The sequence below is a fragment of the Panthera tigris genome, chromosome B2 (assembly GCF_018350195.1).
Source record: "Panthera tigris isolate Pti1 chromosome B2, P.tigris_Pti1_mat1.1, whole genome shotgun sequence".
Classification (NCBI taxonomy): Eukaryota; Metazoa; Chordata; class Mammalia; order Carnivora; family Felidae; genus Panthera; species Panthera tigris.
The window spans coordinates 35,858,484-35,884,805 of NC_056664.1; the positions used below are offsets into that span (position 1 = coordinate 35,858,484).

Sequence of the window (26,322 nt, forward strand, 5' to 3'; positions counted from 1 at the left end):
GGAGAGAGGGAGGGAGAGACGGTTGCACTGACCCCTGGCCAGCCTCCCCTCCATTCTGTGCCTGCACCGGTGGGGGTGGGGGGGCGGTGCTTGGGGTGAGGTGTGCAGGTGCTGATGGTGCCTCCCTCTCAGCCCAGGGCTAGAGCTGCTCCACCAGCTCCACAGCTCTGGTGCTGGCCTCCTCTAGCCTGCTGTACTTTGGCTCCTTCCTTCACCCTGGCCCTGAGGGTCCTTGATGTCTCACACCCTGAGCTCCTAGGGCAACTCCACTTTCCTAACTGGTGTAGTCTCCAGGCCAAGCCCCTGATCCTTCTGGTTGCCCTACTATGCTCGGCTTTGCTCAGCCTCCCACTCCTGCCCCTGGTGCTGGGAGCAGAGTTGGGGGGTGGCCGTGTTTGTTGCTCCTGCCCTCACTCCAGCCAACCCTGCCTGATTTGCTGCCCACTGTCACTGTAAGTCTGGTCATTACCATGGCTCTTGCCGCCTACTCACTCTGCCGGGCCTCACCAGCCCTGCTTGCCTCTTGAAGATGGGTTAAAACTCTGTGGTACCTCCACATGACCACTTCCCTGGTCACCCTTTGCTGCATGGCGTGTGTTTTTGTTTTTTTTTCATGCCACAATTACAGGCAGCGACCGTGACTGGAGGGCAAGAAAGTGTGTTTGGTGGGCACGGTGGACTGGTAGTGCAAGGCCTAAGCCCTGGAAATGGCTCCCAGAATAGTTTTGGCTTTTACATGCTTCCTCCTGTCTCCTTATTCCCCACTTAAGCTGGGGACTCACCTTCGCAGCCCTGCCTTCCCTCTCCTTTCTGAGTTCTAAGCTGAACACTTCCCCTTGAACATCTTTTCTTCCTTGATTCCCGAGTGCCACCCCCACTGCCCTCCAGCTGCAGTCAGACCATGACATTTACTCAGCAGACAGAAGCAGCCTGGCTGTTCTTTATTGCCTCTCCCTTGGGCTGAGAGGGGAATCAACACAAAGTCCTTCTGGAGACCCAGGCCCCACAGCAGGACCAGGAGTGAAGAGGGGCTGGGCTGGCAGCCCTGATCCAGTGTCGGGGTCGGGGAGAAATACGCCTGTACCTTGGTTGTCTTGAGGCTTGAAGGGCCTGCTTGGTTGTGACCAGGGGGCCAAGGAGGAACCCCGTGCTGACTCTGGAGAAGTCTCAGGCTCACATGGTCCAGTAGGTGTAGATGAGGGTCAGGAGAATAAAGATGGCCACAGAGAGCAGCATGTTCTTCCGGTTCTCCTGCCGAAGCAACTTTAACTCCTTCTCTGGGAGGAAACAGGAGTGGACAGGTAGTTTGGGCCCATATGCTACTCTCCTCTGTCTGCTTCTCTCACAAATGGGCACATACATTGCTCTGAGGGGCAGACGTGTTCCTTCCCAGCTTCTCCACTTCCTTATCTATAAAAATGACTATCCTTGATCTGCCCAGATTCTCACAACCTTTTGGCTACAGATCCTGGCCCAAAGGAATCCCACCACGCAATGCTGCTCAGCCGTTTCTCTTCAAACGCAGTGAAAGTTGAGGATGGAGTGTGTGAGGGGGTTATCAAAAAGGCCACACCTGAAAGCCAAGCTAGGTGTTGGCATGGCATCACCAGGTGAGTCCTTTGGGCTGGGGGTGGGGGCTACGTGGTGCTCATCCTTTCAGGTGTTCTCATCTGGCCAACTAGAGACTCGGGGTAGCTGGGACTTTTGGGGCCTGACGCTGGAGCGGGTACAGGGTGGGGCCACACCATCAGGGCTTCCAGTCCTGCCCCCTGTTGGACACCCAGCTAAGCAGGAACCAGGGACACTAAAAGAAAGCAGTTTGTACCCACAAGGTGGTTGGGCTCGCCTCTAGAGGAGGCCAGTCCTATGGCCACACTGAATCCATTCATCCCCTCGTGTGACATGCAGGTGGGTGGTACTGAGGTACCGTACCTCTCAGGGAAATGGGGTTGATGCTGCGGCTGTAAAAATTGCTAGGCTTAAGGGGCACCTGGGTAGTTCACTTAAGTGTCTGACTTCGGCTCAGGTCATGATTTCACAGTTTGTGAGTTCAAGCTCTGCATCTTGCGCTGTTAGTGCAGAGCCGGCTTCAGATCCTCTGTCTTCCTTTCTCTGACCTTCCCCGGCTCACTCTCTGTCTCTCAAAAATAAACATTAAAAAAAAAAATTGCTGGGCTTGAGGCAAAATGGATATCCCACTCCTACTTGCATAAAAGAGTGGGTATGTACCTGTAAATCAGCGCTGGGCAGGCCAGACTGAGATTGGGGCCCACGCAGGGGTGTGTATGTGCTTACAGTGTTGATTCAAACTGGTCCCTCTGGGAGGTTCCCTGTCACCTGGACTGTTCTGGGGCTGATTCTTGGCCAGGTCTGGTCTCTCGGGGAGGACAGAACAGAGAAGTCTGATGAGCCTCTGTAGACCATGTTCCTCTGAGGTTGGCTGGGGCAGGGTGGGGGTAGGGGTGGTACCAGCCACCTTCCTGCTCTGCACCCTACCTGGTTCTACCTGGCTCTGCCCCCAGCGCCCAGAAGGTGGCAGCATTGCTTCACCCACAGTAGCCCTTCCTGCTGCCCAAGTGGGAGGTTCATCCTGGGATGGAATGGAGGGGAAGGGGAAGGGGGGGGGGGGGGTTCGGAGAACAGATGTCCCAAGTCTGGGTGGATATGAGAGTCTCTTTTGAACCTGACTACAGCCATTCCCCTTCATCCCACAGAGGAAGAAGAGGCCCGTAGGCCTCTCCATCTCCCCTGGAACAAAGAAACAAACCTGCTCTCCTTCCAGGCTGCTGGGCCTACAGTGGGTTCCTACAGCCTCGGTGGAGGAGCAGGGGGGGATGGCTCCCTCCCAAAGAACCCTCTCGATCCCCATCACCCGGTGGGCTCCCTGGGCCTGGAGGATGGGGCTGGTAAAGGAAGGGAACTTTCTTACCATAGTTAGAGGCTTTATTCATCAGGCTGTTTTTCTCCTTCTCCAGAGACTTCCTGTAAGGGGAGAAGGAGTATTATGGCTCAAGCCCTCTTCCTTCCCATCTGAGGGGCAGCTGGCACACCGGGGCAGGATGGACAAGGAGCCCAAATCTCCAGCGGCAAGGAGTAGGGCAAATGGAAGCTCAGGGCCAGGTCCCCAGGATGAGAATGAGGGGCCAAAGGCAGATGCCTTACCTGGCCTCTGGGCTCAGCTCCGTCCCACAGAGCCTGGAGTTTACAGCTTCCAGGTCTTTCCGACACTGTGACAGCTTCTCCTCCAGCCCATCGATCTGAAACACACAGCACATGGGCAGATAGAGATGGGTGACAGAGCCTTTCAACTTTTAAAACAGTTGGGGTCCTCGGATGGGGAGGAAGGGCCTCTAGGAGTCTTCCTGGACGGCACCCCGTCCCCCCAGCATCTTTGTTTTGCCGTCCTCTACCTCCACACAGTGCAGCCTGAGCCCCACTGCAGACAGCTATGGGTGTGGTGCGGTTCCCACAGTTGCCCTGCTTCTCTGGACCAGGCATGGGTGGGGGGCCGTCGGGAGCAATCTCCCTGTCTTCCCAGGACGCATGCCGGCCAGGCTGACAGCAGAAGTGACCTGAGACAGTCCTGGTCTAGGAGGGAACAAGGCACTGCTATGGGAGGCCCTGCCTTTCCCCAGCACTCCACACACATGAGGGATGGGGATTAGACATATAGGGGCCAAGAAGCAGAGGTATTTCTTGCGTTGACACACTTAAGGTAGTTTTAAGTTGTAAGAATATATATATATATTTTCCCATGAGAATCAATAAAAATCACGGACTGTAAAAAAACACAGCTCAAAAACTTGTTTCTGACTTGGTTCTTGTGCAAAAACATTGCCTATCATCAAGGTAGCTGTCGCTTGTGGGGCAAAGTAGCTAAGCTCCTCAAAGGCTGGCTGACAAAGGTATCAGTTTCCCCCCCCCCCCTTTTTTTAATTATAGTTTCAGAGTCATGTTCTTGGGGAAATAATGTGAGTTGTAGGAAAATGTTTTCTAAAATACTGGACTGGATCGTTCAAGCCTGATTCCTGGTATCATGTATGTGGCTTTGAAAGTTCATCTCTGTCCATCTGTCTCCAGGTGTCTAATCTGCCACCTCTCTGGGCCCAGGTCTGTTCCTGTACCTCTGCCCTGCTGGAGGCAGCCTAGATCTCAGTCGGTGGGAAGATTCAGAGGGCCCAGTGTCCCTCAGTGGCAGGTGACTGAATAGTGCCTGGGGTCCCATGATGCTCAATTTTCCATCACATCCCTGGAGAGGGATAGCAAATATGACCTCTATATGGGAGGCTGGGATCCCCAAAGGGAAGGACTTTTTCGAGGAGTCAGACTGGAGCACCCCTCTCCTTAACTGGTCTCAGCCAGTTCTCTATCCAGTTCCTCCCGGAGAGGCCCCTGCAGAGACAGTGATCAATGATTACAAGTGCAGATCCCAGAGTCCCAGGCAGGTGTTCTGAGGCCTGTGTTAGGAGAGATGCACTTGAAGCCTTCTGCCCCTCTCCCTGGCCAGCACCCATCCCAGCCACTTCTGGGTCAGCCACTTTGCCTTGTCCCAACGCCTAGCTCTAGACATACCATCTATTCCCTTCCCTACAGCCTCAGCCACCTGCCAACTGCAGCTCCAGAGGCAAGGCCCTGTGGGAGGGAGCAAGTGAAGAGCCCTGAGTTGATTGCCTGGTTAATTGTGTCATTTCTCTGCTAATGGGCACCAAAGGAAGGACTGTCCTGGGGAACAGCCCCAGCCACGAGCTGGGGCCTGTGCCTTGGGAGGCCGAAGGCTATCCTGGAACCTGCACTACAGGGAAATAAGCACTGGGCAGTCAGGCTCGGAACAGCAAGAGCGTGACGTGATGGTCAGTGGAGCTGAACGAGAACAGCAGGTGGTGTAGGCCGCCACGCAGCCCCCTCTTCCAGCAGCACCCTCAACACACACAGCCCAGCTCCTGGGGCCCTGAGACTTGCTGTTTCCATCCCATGGTGTGCAAACCACAATCAGGGCACCAAATTCCACGCTAGGTCCCAAAGCTTAGTTCTTGAAGTGCTACCCCCTCCACAGGCCTTCTCTGCTGCCCTTGACTGGAGCAGTATCACTTCCTTCCCTTGGCTCTCCTAAGGCTGACTGCACACGATGTCATCCCAGCTACGGGTGTCTAAACCTCACCTTCCTATACTCTGGGAACCCCTAGGGCAGATGTTGTAAACTTGTACCCCAGGGATCAAGTCTAGCCCAGACTGGCCCATTCCACTTGCAAATGTGACTGCCCGGCTCCTAAGGATACCTGACTTTGTAGCTCCTATCCTAGAATGGCGGCCGTCTGTCTCCCCTTTGTGATCACCACAAAGCCTGTCCTGCTGCAGTCTTTGTGTTTGTAGCCACGGAGGAAGGACTGCAGTTGAACGTGGATGGGGCTGAGGGGCTACAGATACATCTAGGCCTCATGTAGAAACTAGAGCCTGAAACCCTCCCTTAGAGCTCACTCTTGCGTCAGATGTCTTCCTGCCACTCCTTGGGCCAAGTCCTGGTTCAAATGTCCCCAAGCAGGCTCGGTATTTCCACGCCTAAACATCTCTGGAAGGCTACCGGGTGCCCAAACAAGTGGTAATTGGCCCAGAACAAGACCGGGAACTCACGCTAAGCAAAATCGTTAAATTGAGGTTGGCAAACCACAAGTGGCCAAGCCAATCTGCTGTCGTGCTCTGGGCAGGGCGTGTGGAGCTGGCAGTAGGAGGTCTTTATCTGAACAAGCCCAATTTATCTGCAGTTCCACTGAATATCCCCACTTTCATTTACCACTTTTTAATGAGGCTTAAACGGACGAACACAAATCAAGGTTTTAGGGACTCAAGTTCTAACCTCCCTCTATGAATATTTATGTCCTGCTGACAGCTCTCTCTGATTCCCTTCTAAATAGCAAGTTCCCCCTTTTTTTTTTTTTTATAACCCAGCTGCTTGATGTGGGCCGAGTGAGGGGAGGCTGAGACTGTCAGGAAGCTCTTCAGTAGGCCACAAACCTGTCCTCAGTAGGTGACTCTGCTGGCAACCACCCTGCAGCATTTGCTGAAGCAGGAGGCAGCTTTCAAGCAGCTTAATAGTGGGTGCAAAGATCCAGGGTAACCTGGCTGCAGAGAAGGCAGGGAGGGAAGGTCAGGACGCAGCTTTTAGTTATGACTGGGGTCAGGAGTGGTGGCTACAGAGTGGGACTGACTCAAGATGGGCCCAGAAGTGGGGGAGAGGACCTAGAAAGTGGGCCTTAAAGGAAGCCTCTCATTGGGTTTTCAGTCAACTCACAATGACACTCTCAAGGTGGATTATTCACCTTGCAGATTCCCCAGTGCAAATCTATAATCCTTGGTTAGCTTTCTCTCTGCTGCCAGGCTAAAGGCAATAGAGGACAATACAGCCAGGACAAGAGAGAGGACAACAGGGTTAGGACCAGAATAAAGAGATGAATGTCAAGCAGATTCTAGAAACATAGGGTCAGAGCTGGACAAGCAGTTGGGAGTCCAAGTGCCCAGAAACCTGAAATTGTGGTTCCTGAAAAGTGTGGTAGTAAGGAGTGTGGGCTGTGATCAGGTGCCTCAGCTGACTGCTCACTTGCCCTCTAAAGGACTTCCTTAATTCTGCACCTATTATTCATGTGCAAAACAAAGTTAATGTTTCATATTTCAAAAAAAGCTGTTGTCAGAATAAGAGGCAATACATGTAAGGTGCTTAGAATAGTGCCTAAAAGTTAAAGAAGTGTGTGCTATCACTATTAGCAGAGAATGGCTTTCACTGGATCTTCGGAGAACAAAAAGGAAAGTGAGTTAATGTGAGGTGAGAGTAAGAGGAGGAGACAGAAGTGGGTGGGGTGTGTGATGGAGAGGAATCTCTACTCCTCACTGGCTGGCAGCAGTGGGAAGGGGAGACCCTCTAGCTGGGATATGGCCATCCTCTGGGTCTGTGGTGGGGTTCGGCGGGGGAGGGGGGGCCTGCAGCACAGACCATCAAAACAGCACTGCCTCTAAAGGCTGGCCCACCACGCTGGCTTAGGACACAGCATGCTGGGAACCTCATGTTCCTGTCTGAGGATGAAGCTGGAAGCGTGGGGCTCTGGAGCCAGCACCAGCCTGCTGAGGCTGGGCCCAAGGATGAGGCCAGAGCAGTGCCTAAGGGCAGAACAGATTCAGGTGTGGTGTGGGCACAGATGGGCCTCTGAGGAGACATGAAATGGCAGGCGGACCCTGGCAATTGGAGACCGTGTTTGGCCACACCATGGGCCTGGCATCCAGTTAAGCCGACAGCAGGAATGTGAAGCCCCGGGACTAAGAAAGGGACTGTCAAAGAGACTGGACTGACTCAAATAGGAAGAGAAGGTTACACTCTGGAGGCCATAGTGTCTCCTAGGACTCCTGCCCAATGGACGATACAGCGTCAACTGGCAAGAAGAGCACGGCTGGCCCGAGGTAAGCTCAGGTACTGGGGCTTTTCTGGAGCTAAAGGGGACAACATTGCTGGCTGTGACTGTCACAGGCAAAGTGGTAACAGCCAGGGGGGACTCAGACAAGGCACTCATTTAGACACAGTGTGGGAGCACAGAGTGGATACTGATGTAAAATTACATTAAAAAATACCAAGGGGCGCCTGGGTGGCTGAGGTGGTTAAGTGTCTGACTCCTGATTTCAGCTCAGATCATGTATGATCTCACAATTCGTGAGACTGAACCCCGTGTGGGGCTCCGTGCTGGGCGAGGCGCCTGCCTGGAATTTTCTCTCTCTGCCCTTCTCCTCGCATGTGTGTTTACTCTCAAAATAAACATTTAAAAAATGCATTACGTTTATATTCAGAAGACCAAGTGTCCATTTTCATACAGGGAAAAAGAATATTGTAAGTCTTTGAGATGACGGTCAGCCAGTGAAGCACAGATATAAAGGCACACCAGAAGTCAGAAAGGTGGCGGTGTGAGCTATCATTAGCTGTGACCTCTGGCACTTCACGCAGAGTTGAGGACCTGGAAGGTGTGAAAACCTGTGTGCAGCAGTTCAGTGGACAGAGAAGTAGGTGGGGAGTGTGCAGGGTGTCCTGGTAGCAAAGTCTGTTCTTATCCCCGAGACGAGACCATGGGGACTATGGGTCTGAGCCCAGGCAGGAAGATGCAGAGGAGGAGGGAAAAAGAAGTATGTAAGGTAGGGAGGCAGAAGGATACAGGAAGGAGTTGAAGGTCCCAGAGGCGGTCCTGGAACCAGGGTCCAGGAAGGGTGTACTTGAACAAGAAAGCCCACAAGTGATTCCATCGCCATCAGGATGAGAACCGCTGTCTTTCTGATGCCCCAAACATGGATTGGGGCATCAGAGCCCAGAGCCTGGGGGGCGGCTTCGAGAGCGGGCAGAGGAGCAGGCTCAGTGAGAAGTTTAGGACCAGGGATTCTCCACAGAGCGGGGGATGTTTCCTGCACAACAAGGTGAAGATCTGAAGTCAGCCCAGCAGTCAAGGTCAGCAGAGACCAAGTGGGGCCACTGATCCTGTTGGCAGGTGCCAAGGGAAGAAAGGGCTTCTTCATTTCCAGTCCTTGGGGGGCAGAGTTCCTGCAGCCTCTTCCTCAAGTGCCCTTCAGATGCGGCTGAGTGCCGTGTGCTCTGTGTGCCGCCCCGGCAGTTCAGGAGCCCTGAGCCAGCTAAGAAAAGCCCCTCTGCCACCTGACTTGGGGAATAACACCTTATTCTCAGAGCTTTCGGGAAGTCTCCCTGGGGTCCTATAACGCCATAAAACCACTGTGTTAAGAGAAACTGTAAAATTCGTCTGAAATCCCGTGAGGCACTTTTTTCAGGAGTGTGGAGCCTCCTGGAATCGAAACCCTGAATAAAGCCTCTTTGGGGACGGTGAACCCGGGTGCCAGCTCACGCATGGGTAACTGCCCAGCACGCTGGTCGGGTCAGGCCCCGCAGGGGTGGGGGAGCAGCCCCAGGTCTGGCTGCTGCTGGGCCCTGTGCACAGCTCATATTCTGCTGACAAGCTTGAGCCACAGGCTGCTGCTTCTCTGCTGCAGGTGTTCCTACTGAAGGTGGCTGAATGGTGCTCCCATGAGCATCTTGATGGCCTGGGAGGTGACTCCCTGCCTACCCCAAACCACCGTCTAGGGCCAGGCTTTCTTCTGGGAAAGGGCAGAAAGCACCCTCAGGGCTTAGCTCTGGGTTACAATGCAGATCACTCTACTTTCCGGTTTGGGAAGTTATTTCTGGTTTTCCCAGTCTTGCTCTCAAGAGCTTCTGGCCAGTGACTGACAGAAATTGCCAGAATAGGTTAACCTCCGAAGTCAGACAGTGGTCACGGGGCATATCCCACACCTGCCTGGCCAGGTACTTGCTAATAGAGAGCATGGTGTCAGGGTATTAGATGGCACAGCATGAGTCAAAGCAGCTTCTGGAAGCCGAAAGTCCATGCAAAACTAAATCACACTACCAGTAGCAGCCAACACTTCTATAGCATGAGCTATATTCCAGGTTGTTCTGAGCACTTCACTCACGGAATGCTTACGATAACCCTATGAGGTGGTCCCCCCTGCTCAGTGGTCCCCCCTGTCTGCTGGGAACACGCTCCAAGGCCCCCAGTGGATGCCTGAAACCACAGATACTACTGAACCCTATATATATACATATATGGTGTTTTTTCCTATCCGCACATACCTATGATAAAGTTTAATTTATAAACTAGGCACAGTAAGAGATTAACAATAATAGTAAAACTATAATAAAAGTTATGTGAATGGAGTCTCTTTCTCAAAATATCTTACTGTATGTACTGTATTCACCTTTCCTGTGATATGAGATGACAAAATGCCTACGTGATGAGAATGATATGAAGTGAATGACGCAGGCTTTGCAAGGGAGCATTGACCTGCCTGCCACCTTTTGACAATATGTCAGGGGGAGGATCATCTGCTTCCAGACCGAGTTGGCCGCAGGTAACTGACATCACGGGTAAGGGGGATCTCCTGTATTCGCCTTTTGCAGATGAGGAAACTAAGGTCATGGAAATGAAGCCATTTGTCCAGGGCTACCCATAGGGGAACTGGGCAGTCGGAGTCTGTGCTGTTAGCTGCCCCCCCCAACCCCCAACGAAGAAAGCAGAGAGCTACCAGCCCGAAGCCACTCAGCTCCTGGGCGTAACCTCCGCTCCTTGTACCCCAGGCTAGGCAGTCTGAGATGGCTTCGTATATGCTACTGATGTCAGCATCAGCTCTGCAAGGAAGGGACTGTCCCTGTTGTAGAGGGGAGCAAACTCCCGGTGGGGAGATTTTAAGGTCATGTAACTGGGAAGTGGCAGAATTGGGGATCTGAATCTGAGTTTTTCTGCTTCAGAGCTTATGCTCCTTCCAATACCGCAAGCTCTTTCTCCAAAATCCCTCATGAAAACATTCATGACAAAGAAGGGTTCGGGAGAACAAAGTCATCCCACATCCCAGTCGAAGCCAATCTAAGCTTGTTGATCTGGCTTCAACAGATTCTCTACTCTGAATAATCTTGTACGAGGGCTTTGCTTGGTCTCTGTCCACGGAACAGATACTCTCAGTGAGGGAAGAACCTGACTGCAATCTGCTTGGAGACAGTAAGACAGGAGCAGAGCGCCTGTCCTCATGTTAAAGGCAATTGCCCCCGCCCCCACCTTCCAGCTTCTTCAACATCCCTGGCACCCTCCCCCAGATTGCCTAAACTGCCACAGCACCCTCCAAAATTCACACAAAAAGACCCAGTTTCGAGAAGGAAAAGGTGGTCTAGTTAGCCCTGACAAGTCCTTCTTTCCCCAGTGGGGGGCAAGGCCTTTCTTTTCACCTGCCAATTTACAGCCCTGAAGAGGGTGTCAGTGGCTTCACCTCCAGCCCCAGTGGCCCGGGAACTGGATTTCTGGAATCATTTTCACACATCAGGGAGGCCCTGGGACATTTATTATAATGGGTAAAGAGGCCAGAACACCTGCACAGATGGTCTCTGGCAAGAGCACTGGGGCTTTCCATCTGAGGCCGTCAGACCACACAGCCAAGTCACATGGGGGTCACGGCCTCGATTTTCTGGGTGACCAGCCTCAAACCCCAAAGGGCCGGTTACCCTGACACCGCTTAAGGGGTGTTTTTCTGTGGAGGTGGCTCAGAAAACAAAAACCTCACCCATGGCTCCCCAAATCATCAGAAGTTTCTCTCCCAGGCTGAGCAGATGAAGACAGTAAACCCTCCGAGTTTTTAATCAACAAACAACTTCCAGGAAAAGCAGACAGCCAAAGGGCTTGTCATTTCTCTGGAGAATCACCCCCCACCCTGGGTCAGGATCACGAGGGGCCCTGCCGAAGCACACGGCAGCTCTGAGATCCCGCGAGACCTTCTGGCGTGCCGAGCAGCTCTGCGAGGAGAGCCACGTCAGTCCCGGCCTGAGGCCTTCAGCTGTCCCCAGGCCAGAACGCTGTTTGGGGTTTGTTTTCCCTTCTTTCCCCCAATATATGTTTTTTGATAAATTAGCAAAAGCTTCTTCATCGCTGAAAGGCTCAAAGCACTGTTCAAGAACTGGCATCCACCCCATGCCTTATGAATTCATTAATTAAGATGCTGGCAAACAGCCACTCCACACATGCTGACATCCAGCCGTGTTAGGTAATGAGGTTTTAGTCTCCTGACCCCCGTCAAGTGGAACGGAGCCAGACACGGGCTGCCGAGAGAAATCACCTGCCCAACGGCAACCTGTCGCTTGCGCCTGGCAGCAGGTGAGGCTCACTTAATGGTCAGTGGCCCTTGAACAGTCTCGCACGCCATGAGCCTCTCTCCCGGCCCCTGGATGGGAGGCATCCAGCTGCCTGCCCCACCGTGGCCTCCTAACCTCTGACCAGTGAACCACTCAATGGGGCCCAGACGTCAGGGGTGCGGGTTCAAGTGCTTCCTCCAGCCACTCAAGCCAATTCAGTAAATATATATTGATGATCCACTAAGCTGCTGCTTCCCCTTGTCTCAGAAAACCGGTAGGTTCCCCTTAGCCTTGTACACAGCCTATCCCAGTACTGTGTCTTCACCTTTGTGCCGCAGGAGGTAATGAAGGGAGCGTGACCGCAGGCAGGTTGACCCGCGCGCAGGACTAGGGCAATTGGAGGCTCCTCACCCCTCCCCTGACCTTGGAATGTACGTTCTGCCCACTGTTCCCACAGTGGGAGCTGTTCTAAGGACATAGCCTTGAGAGACCAATGTGTTGTGGAGACCATCTGGACAGCATACATGACTGAACCCAGTTAAGGCCTCTATACAAACTTAAGATTTGGCAGGCGGGTGTGGAGGTCTACTCACCACCCAAGACAAGCCTCATATGTGAATTCCCTTGCTTATTACTTTTTTAAATGTTTTTATTTATTTTTGAAAGACAGAAAGAGAGAGAGAGAGAGCGTGAGCAGGGGTGGGGCAGAGAGGGAGACACAGAATCCGAAGCAGGCTCCAGGCTCTGAGCTGTCAGCACAGGGCTCAAACTCATGGACTGCGAGATCACCCAAATCGGGTGCTCAACCCACTAAACCACCCAGGCGCCCCTGTTCCCTTGCTTATTAAACCTGCCACCTACCAGTCTGGAGTGGCCTGCCCTTTCTTGGGTCTCTCTCTGCCCTCCAGGTCAGGGGGCTGTTTGCAAACCAACAACTTGGTGCTTTTGCCCCTCTATGCCTGCTGGGAGTTTACAGCAGTGGCTTATCATCGAACAAATAATTACAATGTCAAGGTTCTTTCCTCCTGGTGCTCATCCTGCGTAGGCCATTTTCTCCCCTCAGTTTACCAACTCTCCTTACTCCTCAGTGATCCTGACCTCTTTTTCTGGTAAGGATTCCAGTGAATTCTAATGACTTCCATTAACTTTTCTTCCCTATAGCAGATACTATTAGTTGGCCAACCCAACACTGATTCCCAAACCCCTCTTCCTCTGCCCACCTCCATTACAGAGGTTAGAAAAGCTCAACAGGTGCTTTCCCAGACTCACTGCAGCTAGGGGTGATCATGATCCAGTTCTGGCCAATGAGATGTTCCAGAAGTCAGCTGGAAGACTCCTGGGACAGCTTATGCGTTGCTGATAAAAGGGACAGTGTTGTAGTTCCTTTATCCTTTTTCCTGACTTAAAAGTTGGATATGATGACTGGAGCTGTGGCAGCTACCTTGTGACTATGAGGAAATAGCTAAGAGAATGCAGAAATACCAGCCTTGACTTAGCTGAGCTTTTGAACCAATAAATGCCAGGGGACATTTACCTCCAAATTTGTTAGAGAGAAAAAAGTATATTCCTATTTACTTAGGCCATATAGGTCAGTTTCCTGTACCTTGTAGCAAAAAGTTTCCAAACTGACAGATTTTTGTACTGGGGACCAGATCTAAGCCAGTTATCTCCCTTAAGATGTCAGCTAGGACACCACACATCTCTTAAGACCCACTGGATGGGGCACCTGGGTGGCTCAGTCGGTTAAGCATCCGACTTCGGCTCAGGTCATGATCTCACGGTCCGTGAGTTCGAGCCCCGCATCGGGCTCTGTGCTGACAGCTCAGAGCCTGGAGCCTGTTTCCGATTCTGTGTCTCCCTCTCTCTGACCCTCCCCCGTTCATGCTCTGTTTCTCTCTGTCTCAAAAATAAATAAACGTTAAAAAAAATTAAAAAAAATTAAAAAAAAAAGACCCACTGGCTGTTGAAACATCTAAAGACACCAACCTGAATGGACGGTGTAGCTACAAAAGAAAAGTACAGTGACCAACAGCTCATTACTGTCAGACATTAAAAAAAAACAGAAACAGGTTTTGTATCAGCCAAAATCCTATCAGTTTAGACTGAAACGCCACCTATCCCTCCTTCCACACATTAAAATCAATCTCATCTGAATGCTCTCTCATTATGCAGAATTAACTCTCAGAAGCTAAAACTCATAGCCAGTCTTTTCCAACTCTGAGATCTTGGAAAGTAGCAAATGGGTTGGACAAAAAGACCTTAAGAAGAGATACAAGCAGAGGCGGCTAGGAGGTGTCTTGGTTGTCCTGGGAGGTGACTGCTTGGTACAGCCCAGTACAGCTGGCCCAAGCCAGTCTTCGGGTGAGAACCACCGGGTGAGAACCACCAAGCAGGCAGTGGTAATTGGTTCATTACAACAAGTGGAGACTGTTTGCAGGTGCTGAGATCATTCACTTGTGGGGGTTTTATTGCACTCGTCAGATTAACAAACATTTTGATTAAATCACCACTTCACTGGCTCTGAGCACATGACTTTTAATAAGAGGACAATATCCCCTGCTACTGAATATCAGTGCACATTCAAAACTCAGATCTGCTGGGGGCAACAGAGGAACAGGTGGGGAGACAGCCAGATGCCAAGCTTTTCCTAAGGTGCACAGTTATAGATCTCGAATCTTAGAATATCCAAGCAAAAAGTAACCTTAGAGAACAAGATCACATATGTAAATAAATCAGTATCGACAAGATTAAAAAAAAAAAAGGCGAACGTGACCAGTAAAGACACCAGGAGAGCATATGCCCACCAAATTTGAAACATTTTAGAAACCTGTGTCAGCCAAACAAAAACATCTGTGATCCGTATTGGGATCACGGTCAATGAATTTCTAATCTCCGGTTAAGTTTAAGGCCTTCATGCCACAGAAAAGGCAACTAAAGTCCAAATGTGGGGCCTAAGCCATGATGGAAGGTTGCAAAAGGACTACAAAGGCTACTCGTAAGAGCGCTGTTTGTTGATTATCCACCCTGAGCCAGGCGTGAGCTAGGCATTTCACACATTATGGTCTCATGTGAGCCTCGAAACCACACTTGAGGCAAACTGCAATCTGCAATAGAGACTGCAGGCTGTTCACTAAACACACTAGGCCCTTCTTCCACAGTGATGGGGCTGTAGCTGGGCATGCGGCCTCCTGGCCAATGAATGCATTTCCCAGCGCCCCCTTACAGTTAGGTGAGCTCTGGAGTCTTAGCTCGCATCTTTGCCAACCGAAAGTGGGCGCTCTGGGCCCACGACTCTTAAGACAGTGATGTTTATGCTTCCTCTGCTCTCTTTCCCTGCCAGTGGACACATCAATGGGATGTGACTTAGTTTCATTCATGAGGTGAAATTAAGGCACTGAAGAAGCGCAGAGTCACAAGATGAGAGGAATATGGCAGAACCACTACTGCCCTGGTACTCTAGACCAGGGATTGGTAAACTGTTGGCCTGGGGGCCAAATACAGTCCCTGCCTTTTTTCATAAATAAAGTTTTATTGGAACACAGCCACACCCATTAATTCACACGTTGTCTATGGCTGCTTTTGTGCTAAGACAGCCTGTCTAAGCATGGTTGATGCTCCTTATTCATGGTAGTCATGTTCTATTACAGTTACTGCCAACAATGAATTAGCAAATACTGAACCAGGTTAGATTCCTGTGAGCCTCTGGTCACAACAGTTTTATCAACTGATCAATACAAAACCTTGTTTTTTGTGTTTCTGTTTAGAGACCTTATTTAATATATATTATTGATTCATTAACATCGAACTCAGAGCCAACAGCACTATAACTCATCTCTGAACAAAGCTTATCTAACATATATTTTCTCTGGAAGGCAAATACAGCCTTCTTGTGCTTTAGGAAAACTAGATAGCACTTGGGTACTACACGTGAGGGCCATTTTAAACAACAAAATCACCAACAAAAAGCACAGAGACACAAAGAACATGGCACTACACAGACCACAAAAAAGACACATGTTTACAGCATAAGATGAAACACGAAGGCAGAGCACTGCTTTGTTCGACCTTAGCTGGGCCTCAGGTGACTCCAATTTTTCACCGGTTTGTGTAGGAATTACTGCAACAGCATCGCAAGTACTGATCTGGGGGTTACGAATACATTTTAGCAAGAAGGCAAATTCACAAATACAGAATCCGTGAATAATTAGGATCAACTATAGTTGCAGCAGAGACATATGGCCCACAAAGCCTAGAAATGTACTATCTGGCCATTTATAGACAACATCTGCCAATCCCTGCTCTGTCCTATTAGAAAAAAATAAACTTTCTGAAGCCACTGAATTTTTGAATTTGTTTCAGCAGCCTACTATGTCCTAATGCAGGTTATAAAGTCTATGCTCTTCCCACCACACACTGCTATCTCATTTTTCCAATCATATTCTCTTCTGGAGGGAGGTTCACATTTCCATCAACCTTTTTTTTCGTGCCACGTAGGCTAGTATTTCTCAAGAGGTGGTCTAAAAAACCTTCTGCATCGGCATGGGTGTGTGCAGCTGGTTAAAAATGGAGCTTCCTGGGGGTGCCTGGCTGGTTCAGCTGGTAAAGCATTTGGCTTTCAATCTCTGGTTCATGAGTTCAAGCCCCCATTGGACATGGAGCCTACTTAAAAAAAAAAAAAAGCAGATTCTTTGTTGAAAATACACACCCAAGTCCTACTAAATTACTCGGGGTAGAAGACAATTCAACTCTCCATTTTTTTAAAAAAATTTTTTTTAATGTTTATTTATTTTTGAGACAGGGAGAGACAGCATGAACGGGGGAGGGTCAGAGAGAGAGGGAGACACAGAATCTGAAACAGGCTCCAGGCTCTGAGCTGTCAGCACAGAGCCTGGTGCGGGGCTTGAACTCACAGACCAGGAGATCATGACCTGAGCCAAAGTCGGATGCTTAACCGACTGAGCCACCCAGGTGCCCCACAACTCTCCATTTTTACCAGGCTGACAAATTATTCTTAATACATTCTAAAGTCTGAGAACTACTTACTGGTAGTAAGTTCAGGAAGACTATTACCCTGTATCTATCTCTCTTGCACTGGGACAGTAATCTAGGGAACTGTAACCCAGAAGAAACAAGATGCATTACAGGGCAAATCACCTGTGCTGATTCTCAGCTCCTCCAGTGCTTCGACCTGGCCTCAATCTGCAACCTCAGTTTCCCCACCTGTAAAAATCTCACAGGCCCACAGCGAGGACTGAGAACGCAAATGAAGTACAATGTAGCAGTCAGTTGCTCAATATGCTTCAATCTTCTTTCCCTTCCATATGCAGTCAATTATTTTTAAGCTCTTTGGGAACTTCATCATTCCACAATTCTCTACAAAATCCCACAGATCGCCAAAGTAATTTTCAAGCTACAAGCTTCAGCACCCCAGAGGGAAAACTTCCTATCTCAGGGGATATTTAAGCCATTTAGTAATATAGTAAACGGCATGGGCCCCCTCACTTCTGCGGGGGTTCCCTCATCCACAGGCATGCTTTTGGGGTCCCCCTCACCTCCCAGTGCCCGCCCCTTTTACGTCCTCTTCAGTTACACGTTTTCACTACGGCCTCCTTATTTCCGTGTCCCGCCTTCTTTGGGGCTTTCCCTTCACCCCCACGTCTCTTTCCCCCTGGAGGTCCCCTCACTTCTGGTGCCCCCTCGGACTTTCCAACTTGCCTTTCCCTCAGCCCGCCCCTCATCCCCGGGCACCCCCTCGGACTCTCTATGGCCCCTCACGTCCCTCGCCCGAACCCGCGTCACCCTCACTTTCTCCCCTCACCCCTCCTCCAACCTGCAGCCGGGCCGACCCACTTCCCCGCCGCGGGGAGAAGGCAACGAACGACCCGGCCCACCCCCCATTTCTCCCCTCACCTCTAGAGCGACGCCCAGATTCTCCCGCTTCTTTTTGGTCATGTTACTCGCAGGGATCCCCCAGTCATTATTGGACGCACCCACTGGCGGCACCACGCATGAGCAAAAATCGTGCTTCTCCCTCATTGGCCGTGGCGGCGGCGGGGGGCGTGGGGCTGCTGGAGGTCACCATCTTATTGAGGGGCGTGGCCAGCTTGGGGCGGCCATGTTTATGAGGGGCAACCTCTAATTTGAGGTCTCAGGCTAGGGGCGTGGAGAGGATGGCTAGATTGGCCCGTGAGGAGCAATGGCCCACCCTCTAGGGATGGAGTTGCTCCTTTTCTTTCTAGTTCAAAACCATTTCGCATCTTTTTTCACCGCATTCCATTCTATTTCATTTTATTTTGTTGTTTTTTTTTTTTTTTTTTGAGAGAGAGAGAGAAAGAGAGAGAATCCCAAGCAGCCTCCACACTCAGGCAGAACCCAACGCAGGGCTTGATCCCACGACCCTGGGATCATGACCTGAGCTGAAAAAGAGTTGGATGCTCAACTCACTGAGCACCCAGACACCCGTATTTCATTTTTAAAAAGAGCTGGTGGGAGGTGACTGAGTGGCTTGGTTGGTTAAGCTTCCGACTCTTGATCTCAGCTCAGGTCTTGATCTCAGAGTCGTGAGTTCAAGCCCACATTGGGCTCCATGCTGGGCATGAAGTCTACTTAAAAATAAATAAGTAGGGGCGCCTGGGTGGCTCAGTCGGTTAAGTGTCCAACTTCAGCTCAGGTCATGATCTCACAGTCTGTGAGTTCGAGCCCCGCGTCGGGCTCTGTGCTGACAGCTCAGAGCCTGGAGCCTGCTGTGGATTCTGTGTCTCCCTCTCTCTCTGCCCCTCCCCTGCTCATTCTCTGTCTCAAAAGAAAAAAAAAAAAAAATTAAAAAAAAGTAAATGTTAAAAAAATTTAAAAAAAATAAAATAAATAAGTAAATAAACAAACAAAATAAAAAATAAAGTTGGTGGTAGGAAACCTTTTAAGTTTCTTTCATGGCCCATTAATGGATATTGAACTGCAATTTCAAAAATAGTCATAAACATTTTCCCATGTCTTTGAAATCATCATTTGTGATAGCTGTATATATTGCCAGGTAAGTATATGCCATTCTTGTATCGGACAGTCTTCTATTAGACATTACTTCCAAATAAAGCCAAAGCAAACATCTTTGTATACATAGCTTTTTATGATAAATTCACACAAGTGGAATTTTGGGTCGAAGAGGATGATACCAGAATCAAAGCTCCTTACTTTCTGACTAGTTATCTCTCCACTGGAACCTGTGTTTGTGTGTGTGAGTGATAACCCCAACTCAATGTCTGGGCAGGGGGGGGGGGAAGGAAAAATGTTTTCAGATCTGTGTTCTCTTCTTGATAGAGTCATTGAGTGATGGAGCTGGAAGGGACCTGAGATATCATCTCTCCTGGCTGCCTGACTGAGGCCCACAGAGGGAAAGTAGAGTAAATCCTGTCTGAACAGGAGGCAGGCTGTTGAGCAGTTGTTTAGAGCAGTTCTCAACACCCAGCACAGGAAAAACTTACTCAAGAACATTGTCCATCAACTGTCAATCAACAGCATTTATTGTCAGAACACTCTTCACAGTATTGGTTCCAATCCCAGAAAAACCAGACTCTGTCTTCCCAATTATCACAGGCACAGGCACAGGGGAGGTGAGAAGAGGGGGGAAAAACACTGTGTTCTTTTAGAAGTGGTTCCTTCTGCATTTGTTTGCACCAAGAAAAAGCCACAGAGATCTAAGTGGGCTTCGGTCCCTTGTCTCTGTCCCCAATTCCCCTGTGAAATGCTAGGCAAGCTATCATCCTTCTCCTGGAAGAGCCTCAGATTTTCCACGCCAAACCTTGCCCCATGGTTCTGATGATGGGACAAATACTTGAAATGGGGCTGGAATCAGAGTGTGTGTGGGTTGGGGTGTAAGGGAAGTGAGGGAGACTGCCCCGAACTCCAATCCCAGCTCTGCCACTTAGCAGTGGTGTGATTTGGGACGAGACACTTAAGTTCCCTGAGCCATGTTTTCTACGTCTGCAAAATGAGCTCGTGGAGCCGGGCTTGTAGGGTTGTTGTGAGAATTCTGAAGTGGTTGGTGCTGTGCTTTGTGAATGACCAGGAGAGATGCCTCTGGGGCCAGCTTTCCAGTATAGGTTTCACTTAGTAACTTCTGCCATTGGTATTTTTTGGCATTGTTTTGGTATTGGTTGCAATCAGCTTTGACACTGTTGTAAAGCACCTGTTGTAAGGAGTTTGGGGCAAATACTTGGGTTGTTTCCTGCTGTCAAGGATGAGTGGTTCACTGCAAAAGACAGCCCCCAACATGCACAAGGGTCTCTCTGTGATGCTCTCTCCACCTCTCTACTTGTCTTTCCTGCTGAGACCATCAGTCATGGGTTTCACGTGTCCAGACATATAGTCAGTGTGATCCCTGTGGTGCTGGGGAGGCTGAAAAGCCCCAGGTAAGCCCCCGACGTCCTTTCGTCCCCCTGGTACATATAAAGACCAGCTTTGATTCCCATGGGAGCTGTCTGCCAAGCCTATTGCAGCTTGGCCTGGCTTTGTGCTGGAAATTCTGCCCACACACAGATGGATTACTGTGGGCCAGTTGTCTGTCCATCTTTGTTCTCCAGAGGGCTGTGGTTCTGAACTATTTATGAGTTTTAGAGCGAAGTGTTTAAGGGAAATAGAGCACTGCATTGGCAGACAGGAGAACTGGTTCATTCCTGGCAAGGCCAGGTTCTCACTGCATGGCCTTGGGCAGGTAAAGCCTCCTCTTTGGTTTTCAATTTCCTCATCTGTGAAATGGGCATGGGGCGGGGGACTGGATAGCTTAGACACCTTAAGATTCTGTTTTAATGACCTTGTGATATGTCAAGTGCCTAGACATAAGGTGCCCTCCTTGACCGTAAAGGAGACATGTAAAATAAGAACCAATCATTAACCTCAAGATATCTTCGATCTAGTTAGAGAGACAGACTGACAACATGAAATAGTGAATGCCAGACATCATATAATTAAATGCCAGCTGTCTGGCATTAATGCATTAGAGCTCAGAAAAAAAAGAGAATGCTGTGGGCTTTGTCTAGGCTGTGGGTCCCAGGATGGACAAGGTTAAGTTAGGTGACGATGGAAGAGAGGACAGTGCAGGTGGGACCCCAAGGGCCTTCCCATGCCTACAGGGTCACCCTTTCAACTTTGCACAAAAGCGCTGTGTAGGCTAGCCACAGCCCTGGCTTATTTGTCACGGAGACCCTTGGGTCGATTCTTCTATCCCTTGTTCCATCCTGGGCTTGCCTGACCCGTGGGGCCCATACCTGGACCCCAACCCTCCTCTCCGCGCCCCCACTGCCTCGAGGGCACCTTCTCAGAGCAGGAGTGGGGGAGAGTGGAATCCTTCACTGTCAGAAGCATTTCAGGCAGGAAATGAAGAATTTCGTAGGTGGTTAAAAATACAGTGGAGGCTGATTTATGTTTGAATTTTGTTCCAGGACAGCAGATTACAGCCCAAGTTCTGAGGCAAAGGCAGCGGTGTCTTTATGGCCTGCTTGGATCAGTTTTATGTCTTGGTGATTTTTATTCGTTTCGGCTAAGCCAAGGTGCTCGAACTTTTCTGTCCTGTACTTCACTGGGGAACCGATGTAGCACTCCTTGCGCCCAATCTCATTTTACCATAAACAGAAAGCAAAAGAGACGAAAGGGATGTTTTTGCTCTCTATTTAATTGGCATCTGCTTTTTAGCTAAATTGAATCAAATCATAAATGATGAGTCTCCATGAGACCCTGAAGTAGATGTCACGTGACATCGCAAAAACAAAAGGACAGGGATCTAAATATTATTGAATATGCATATCCTTAATGTCTTGATATCCACAATATCCTCTTGATCAGATGCTAGTGCCAAGATAAGCTGTGTGACCTTCCCTGGCATGTTGTTAGGTTTTTGCCTTGATGGCTACTGTCTCTTTTGTAACTGATCACGCTTCCCACATTTTGGTTCATGAGGAAGCTCAGGTGTGAACTTGTTCAGGGATTTTGAGCATAGGTTTCAAAGGACTACTGTTTTCCCTGGCTTTATTTTATTTTTCTACCCTTGTTTTCCCTTTGCTCTCTCACTCTATTTTTATCTCACTCTATTGTGTGCATCTTGGTAAACTACCTCAAATCCTGTTTTGGAACACAAAGAACATAAATAAATCAATAAATACATCCTGTGTTTGTAAATATGGCACTTTGTTCTTTCTAAAGCAATTTTCGCATCCATTAGCTCTGTGGATCCTCACACGCCCCCGTAAGGAAAGTTAGGTAGACACTCAATCAGCCCCATTTTGCAGGCAAGGAAGCTGAGGTGCATCCATGAATGCAGTAACTTGCAGAAAAGGACAGACTCACCCTCTATATATCTAGACCACTGAACACCTTTAAAGAAAAAGACAGGAATATGAAACTAACAGCCCATTAAGTAACTTTCTATTAGAAGATGTCGATTGAGAAGGAGAAGGACTCCAACCAAGGTTGGAGTCGCCAGTTGGAGAGGACACAAACTGGGGTGACCGCTGGCTTCGGAAATCTCCTCCCTCCTCAGAGTCTATCTCTGTGTGGCCATCTCTATTGGCCCCTCCTTTCTGGTAATAGACCCACTCCCACTGCTCATATGGGTGGCATGTGACTCAAGTTGGGCAGCCAATCATAGAACTACATGCCCCTGACCATAGTGATTGGTTCAGACCAATCGCATGACCTGAGCTGGGCCAATGGAGTTCTTCACTGAGATTTTTAATCTCTAGCTGGGAAATGAAATTCCACCTCAGCTCTGCTTGTAGAGCTGTTGGGATGTGATCCTGGAACGGCTGGGAGCTATACTCTTCTCGAGAAGAAGCAGCTCATGTGAAATATGAGAGAAGGCCGGCAGCATGCAGAAAACAGCAGCTATGACAGACAGAGGATGCCCAGCAGCTGTTTGGAGCTCATGTTCCTCACCCTTGCCCCTCCCAGGATGGAGGCCAAGAAATCTCCTTTTTTGAGTAAGCTAGTTTGAGCTAAGTTTCTTTCACTTACAGCCTAGAGATTTCTTAATTCATATAATATTTAGACTTTTTTTTTTTTTTCTTTTCTAAGGGAGTATACTCTGAAGTTCTGTTTCTCTGGGGTGCAAATTTTGGTTTCCTGGATCCCATGTCAGGAACCTCAATGTTTAGCTTCACCAAGGGGGCTTAGGCTCTGGGCAACAATAATAGTAATTACCACCACCTTGTCATGAACCTGTCTATAGCTGGGCCATCGACAAAGGCCGTAGAGCTTAGTGGTTCAGAGTGGCTCCGAACATGGCTTCGTTGCTCATCAACTGTGTGAACTTGGGCAAGTCATTTAATGTCTGAGCCTCAGTTTCCTCATCTATAAAAAAATGAGGATAATAATAGTAGATACCTCATAAAATTCGTGTGAGGATTATATGAAATCATCCCTTTTAGCATACAATGATGCGCCTAGCACCTTATTAGCATGCCATAAATGTAGTTCAATTATTTTGGGTAATTTACGTGCAATATTCCTCAAGCGCTCCTATGAATGAGGCAGAACAAATATTCTCATATCTGTGTGGCTGATGAAGACTTTGATGTTCAGAGCGGTTAAGTGACCCACCTGGGTCATAGAATAACTGGAAGAGTCTGGATTCTAGACACTGGAGTCAAATCCAGGGGAAAAACGAAACAAAACAAAACAAAAAACGAAACCAGGGTCATCTCCTTGAGACCAAATGACACTGTGCTGTCTATTGTCAGGAAGCCAATTTCAGTTACAAAGGGCACTATCCCTCCAGGGGCAGAGTCCATTAGAGAAGCCAAATTCTGTCCAGGAGGCTGTGCTTGGTGAGGATAGAGGATTGACACTGGAAAGATGCCCAGAGAAAGGGCTGCTTCAATTGGCTTCCCTGGACACCTCCAGCTGGTGTCTGTCTACCCTCCTCTCCCTCTTCTTCCTCACTGTCAGCTCTCACAACCCCCACAGTTTGAAAATAAGCATTCCAGAAGGCAGACTATCAGAATCAGAAGGTAATACAGAGATGGCTGGATCCCATTCATTCATTCAACAAACACTTGTTAAACATCTACCATATGCCAAGCATAGCAAATAAAATGGTAAACAGACACAGATCCAAGCTCTTACTTTACAAATGAGAAAACTGAGTCCCGGGAAGGAAGATGGATTCCCTAAGGTCTACAATGAATTTGCAACTTTATTAGACACCTTCTAGAGATAATCTGCCTAGCTCACAACGATCCCCCTTTTCTGAGGTTTATGGGATCTTGCCTTCCACATCACAGCTGTTGGGACCTGAGGAGAGCACCTGACTGAAGCTGGACCAATCAGATTTCATCACCTAAGAATCTGACCCTGGAACGAGATGATGGTCTTAAGCCTAGCAAGAAAGGCACAGAAAGAATGAATGCATGGTCCGATCAATGCACCAGTTCTTGGTTCAACACTTGTGTATGCCACGAACACCACCCATCCCTTATTGTATTTCGTCTTCATTTTGGGAATTTTGGAGTTGTTGTTGTTGTTTTTTCTTCCTTCTCACAACAAAAATAACCTAAACTAAGACTGTGGCCAAGAGTGGATTAAACCCAAGTCTTCTGGCTCCCAGATCTGTGTTCTTTCCATCACGCTGACTGGCAGCAGAGATGCATTTTCAAGGATCCCTCAGAACTCTGGCTTTTGAATATGACCTTAGATATATCAAACAAAACCATGCCATCCAAAGGGGTCCTCAGCACTTCAGGGAAGGGATCTCTGGGGGGGGGGGCAAATTCCATGATCTCTAAAGCAATTGCCTTGGAGGTGCATGTGATGGTTTCCAACAGCAACAGAGAATGGAGATTAAAAGTTCAGGCTCCGAAGCCCGACTGCCTGAGTTCAAACCCATCAAGGTCCTCCACACCAGCTGTGTACCTCGGGCAAGTTGCTTTTCTCAGATTCCTCCTCTGATATTTACTCCCACAGGGTTGCCGTAAGCCTCCATACATGTAGAAAGTGCTTAGAACAGTGTGCAACAATAGTAAATGCTAGCTGTTTACTATTACCTGCTTTTTTTAGATTGCATTTCCCTGCAAAACATTCCCAGGCCCTTAGGGTTTAGCTTTCACTCACTTCTGTAGCTGCTGCTAGTCTCCTGAGATCCACCTTGGTCTGATCACATTTTCGGCATAAAAACCAGCAGCATTCAAAGCCCAAATCAGAGACCCACATGAAAAGCAATCAGTCTCTGACATTTTACACACCTTGATGTGTATTGTACCTGTGATGAGTCAGTTGTCTCAACTCGTACACTCAGGAACTGACCGGCTTGCTTAAAGTTTCTCATCAAACATTCATTCAATAATTATTTACTAAGTGCCTACTAAGTGCTGATCTCTATACTGGGGCTGGCAGACAGGTTGAAAGAGAAATACAATGCCATGTTACTAGCCCTGTAAGAGAGGCAAACGTAAGGAGCTAGGGATGTGTTGAGAATGTGGACCTAGTTCAGACTGGGGACTTAGGGGGGCACCTGGGTGGCTCAACCGGTTGAGCGTCCAACTTCAGCCCAGGTCATGATCTCACGGTTTGTGAGTTCGCACCCCACATCAGGCTCACTGCTGTCAGCCTGTCAGCGCAGATCCCACTTCAGATCCTCTGTAACCCCTCTCTCTGCCCTTCCCCTGCTTGTGCTCTCCCAAGAAATAAATAAATATTTAAAAAAAAAAACCAGACTGGGGAGCTAGGGAAGAAGGCTCAGAGGAAGGCAAAGGTGAGTAAGAGTTAGACAGGCAATGCAATTTCACACCCATCAGATCAGCAGACATCTGACAAAACCAAGGGTTGACAAGAGTGTGGAGCCACGGAAGCTCTGAAACACTGCTGGTGGAATGTGAATTAGTACAATATTTTGGAAAACAAATCAGCATTAACCAGAAAAGTTGAAGATGGACTCGTGCACCAGCTGACATGTTATAAGCATGTGTCTTGTTGTAATAGCAAAGAACTGGAAACAACTTAAACGTCCCTTGTATTAGTCAGCTACTACCGCGATTTGGCAAAAAATGCTAAGTAACAAATAATCCTAAGAAAATCTCCCTGACTTATAACAACAAACATTTACTTCTTGCTCACAGGATTTCAGGTTAGCTGGGGTGATCCTGCTCAGGTTCGCATCTGCTCCGTGTATGTCTCATTTGGGGACTCAGGCAGAGGAGACAACAGTTTGCTGGGAATTTCCTCTCCTTGCAGCAAATGGCAAGACTGCAAGAGGCCAAGCGAAACCATGCAGGTACTTTCAAAACCTCTTTTTGTGTATCACGTTCTCTATTAATGTAATACGTCACATGATGCTAATGTAATATGTCACCGGTACACTGGTTGACATATTACAAGCATGTAATTCTGTCTTGGACCAGTGGATGGTCTTGCCATTTGCTGGGACAGGAAAGTCGGGCAGAGTGGCTGATTTAGGAAGAACAGTGATGAGTTCAATGGAGTGGTGACCCTGAGGGCTGGGCTCCAGGGTACAGCTGGAGGGGTCATAGATGGGATGGGAGGGCAGGTGGGTGGTTGAGGGAGCCTGAAGGTCTCTGTGTTCTTTGTGCTCCAGAAGGGGAGCAGTGGGGACTGGGATGGGCATGGCAGACACTACC

At 49.1% G+C, this 26,322-nt stretch overlaps 2 protein-coding genes across 3 annotated transcripts in view; one reads left to right on the forward strand and one right to left on the reverse strand.

Annotated features, from left to right (window-relative positions):
* The window catches only part of CMTR1 (cap methyltransferase 1), a 54,987-nt gene extending 51,817 nt beyond the window's left edge, over positions 1-3,170 (forward strand). Inside the window, exons 24-25 of one of the 2 annotated variants that reach the window (XR_006217618.1) lie at positions 1,466-1,610; positions 2,976-3,170. Coding sequence is in view for 1 of the 2 variants with exons in the window: in XM_042986245.1 (XP_042842179.1) it covers positions 1,466-1,535 (70 nt within the window). In the remaining variant the exon portion in view is untranslated. Of the gene's footprint in view, positions 1-1,465; positions 2,042-2,975 lie in introns of those variants that run through there. The other variant, XM_042986245.1, reaches the window with a different exon arrangement.
* CCDC167 (coiled-coil domain containing 167) lies at positions 913-17,699 on the reverse strand. Its single transcript, XM_007085237.3, has 4 exons — positions 17,615-17,699; positions 3,163-3,257; positions 2,930-2,982; positions 913-1,277 (listed from the first exon to the last, which is right to left on the reverse strand). The coding sequence occupies exons 1-4, from the start codon at positions 17,654-17,656 to the stop codon at positions 1,174-1,176; spliced, it is 294 nt and encodes a 97-aa protein (XP_007085299.1). The 5' UTR covers positions 17,657-17,699; the 3' UTR covers positions 913-1,173.
* Between the last annotated feature and the right edge of the window lie 8,623 nt (positions 17,700-26,322).

Excerpts from the sequence above, each read along its gene's own strand:
- CCDC167 (XM_007085237.3), bottom strand. The coding sequence starts at position 17,656 with ATGACCAAAAAGAAGCGGGAGAATCTGGGCGTCGCTCTAGAG. Across the intron at positions 3,258-17,614 it reads ATCTGGGCGTCGCTCTAGAG|ATCGATGGGCTGGAGGAGAA; the intron begins GTGAGGGGAGAA and ends TGTGTGTTTCAG. Across the intron at positions 1,278-2,929 it reads GAATAAAGCCTCTAACTATG|AGAAGGAGTTAAAGTTGCTT; the intron begins GTAAGAAAGTTC and ends GTTTCCTCCCAG.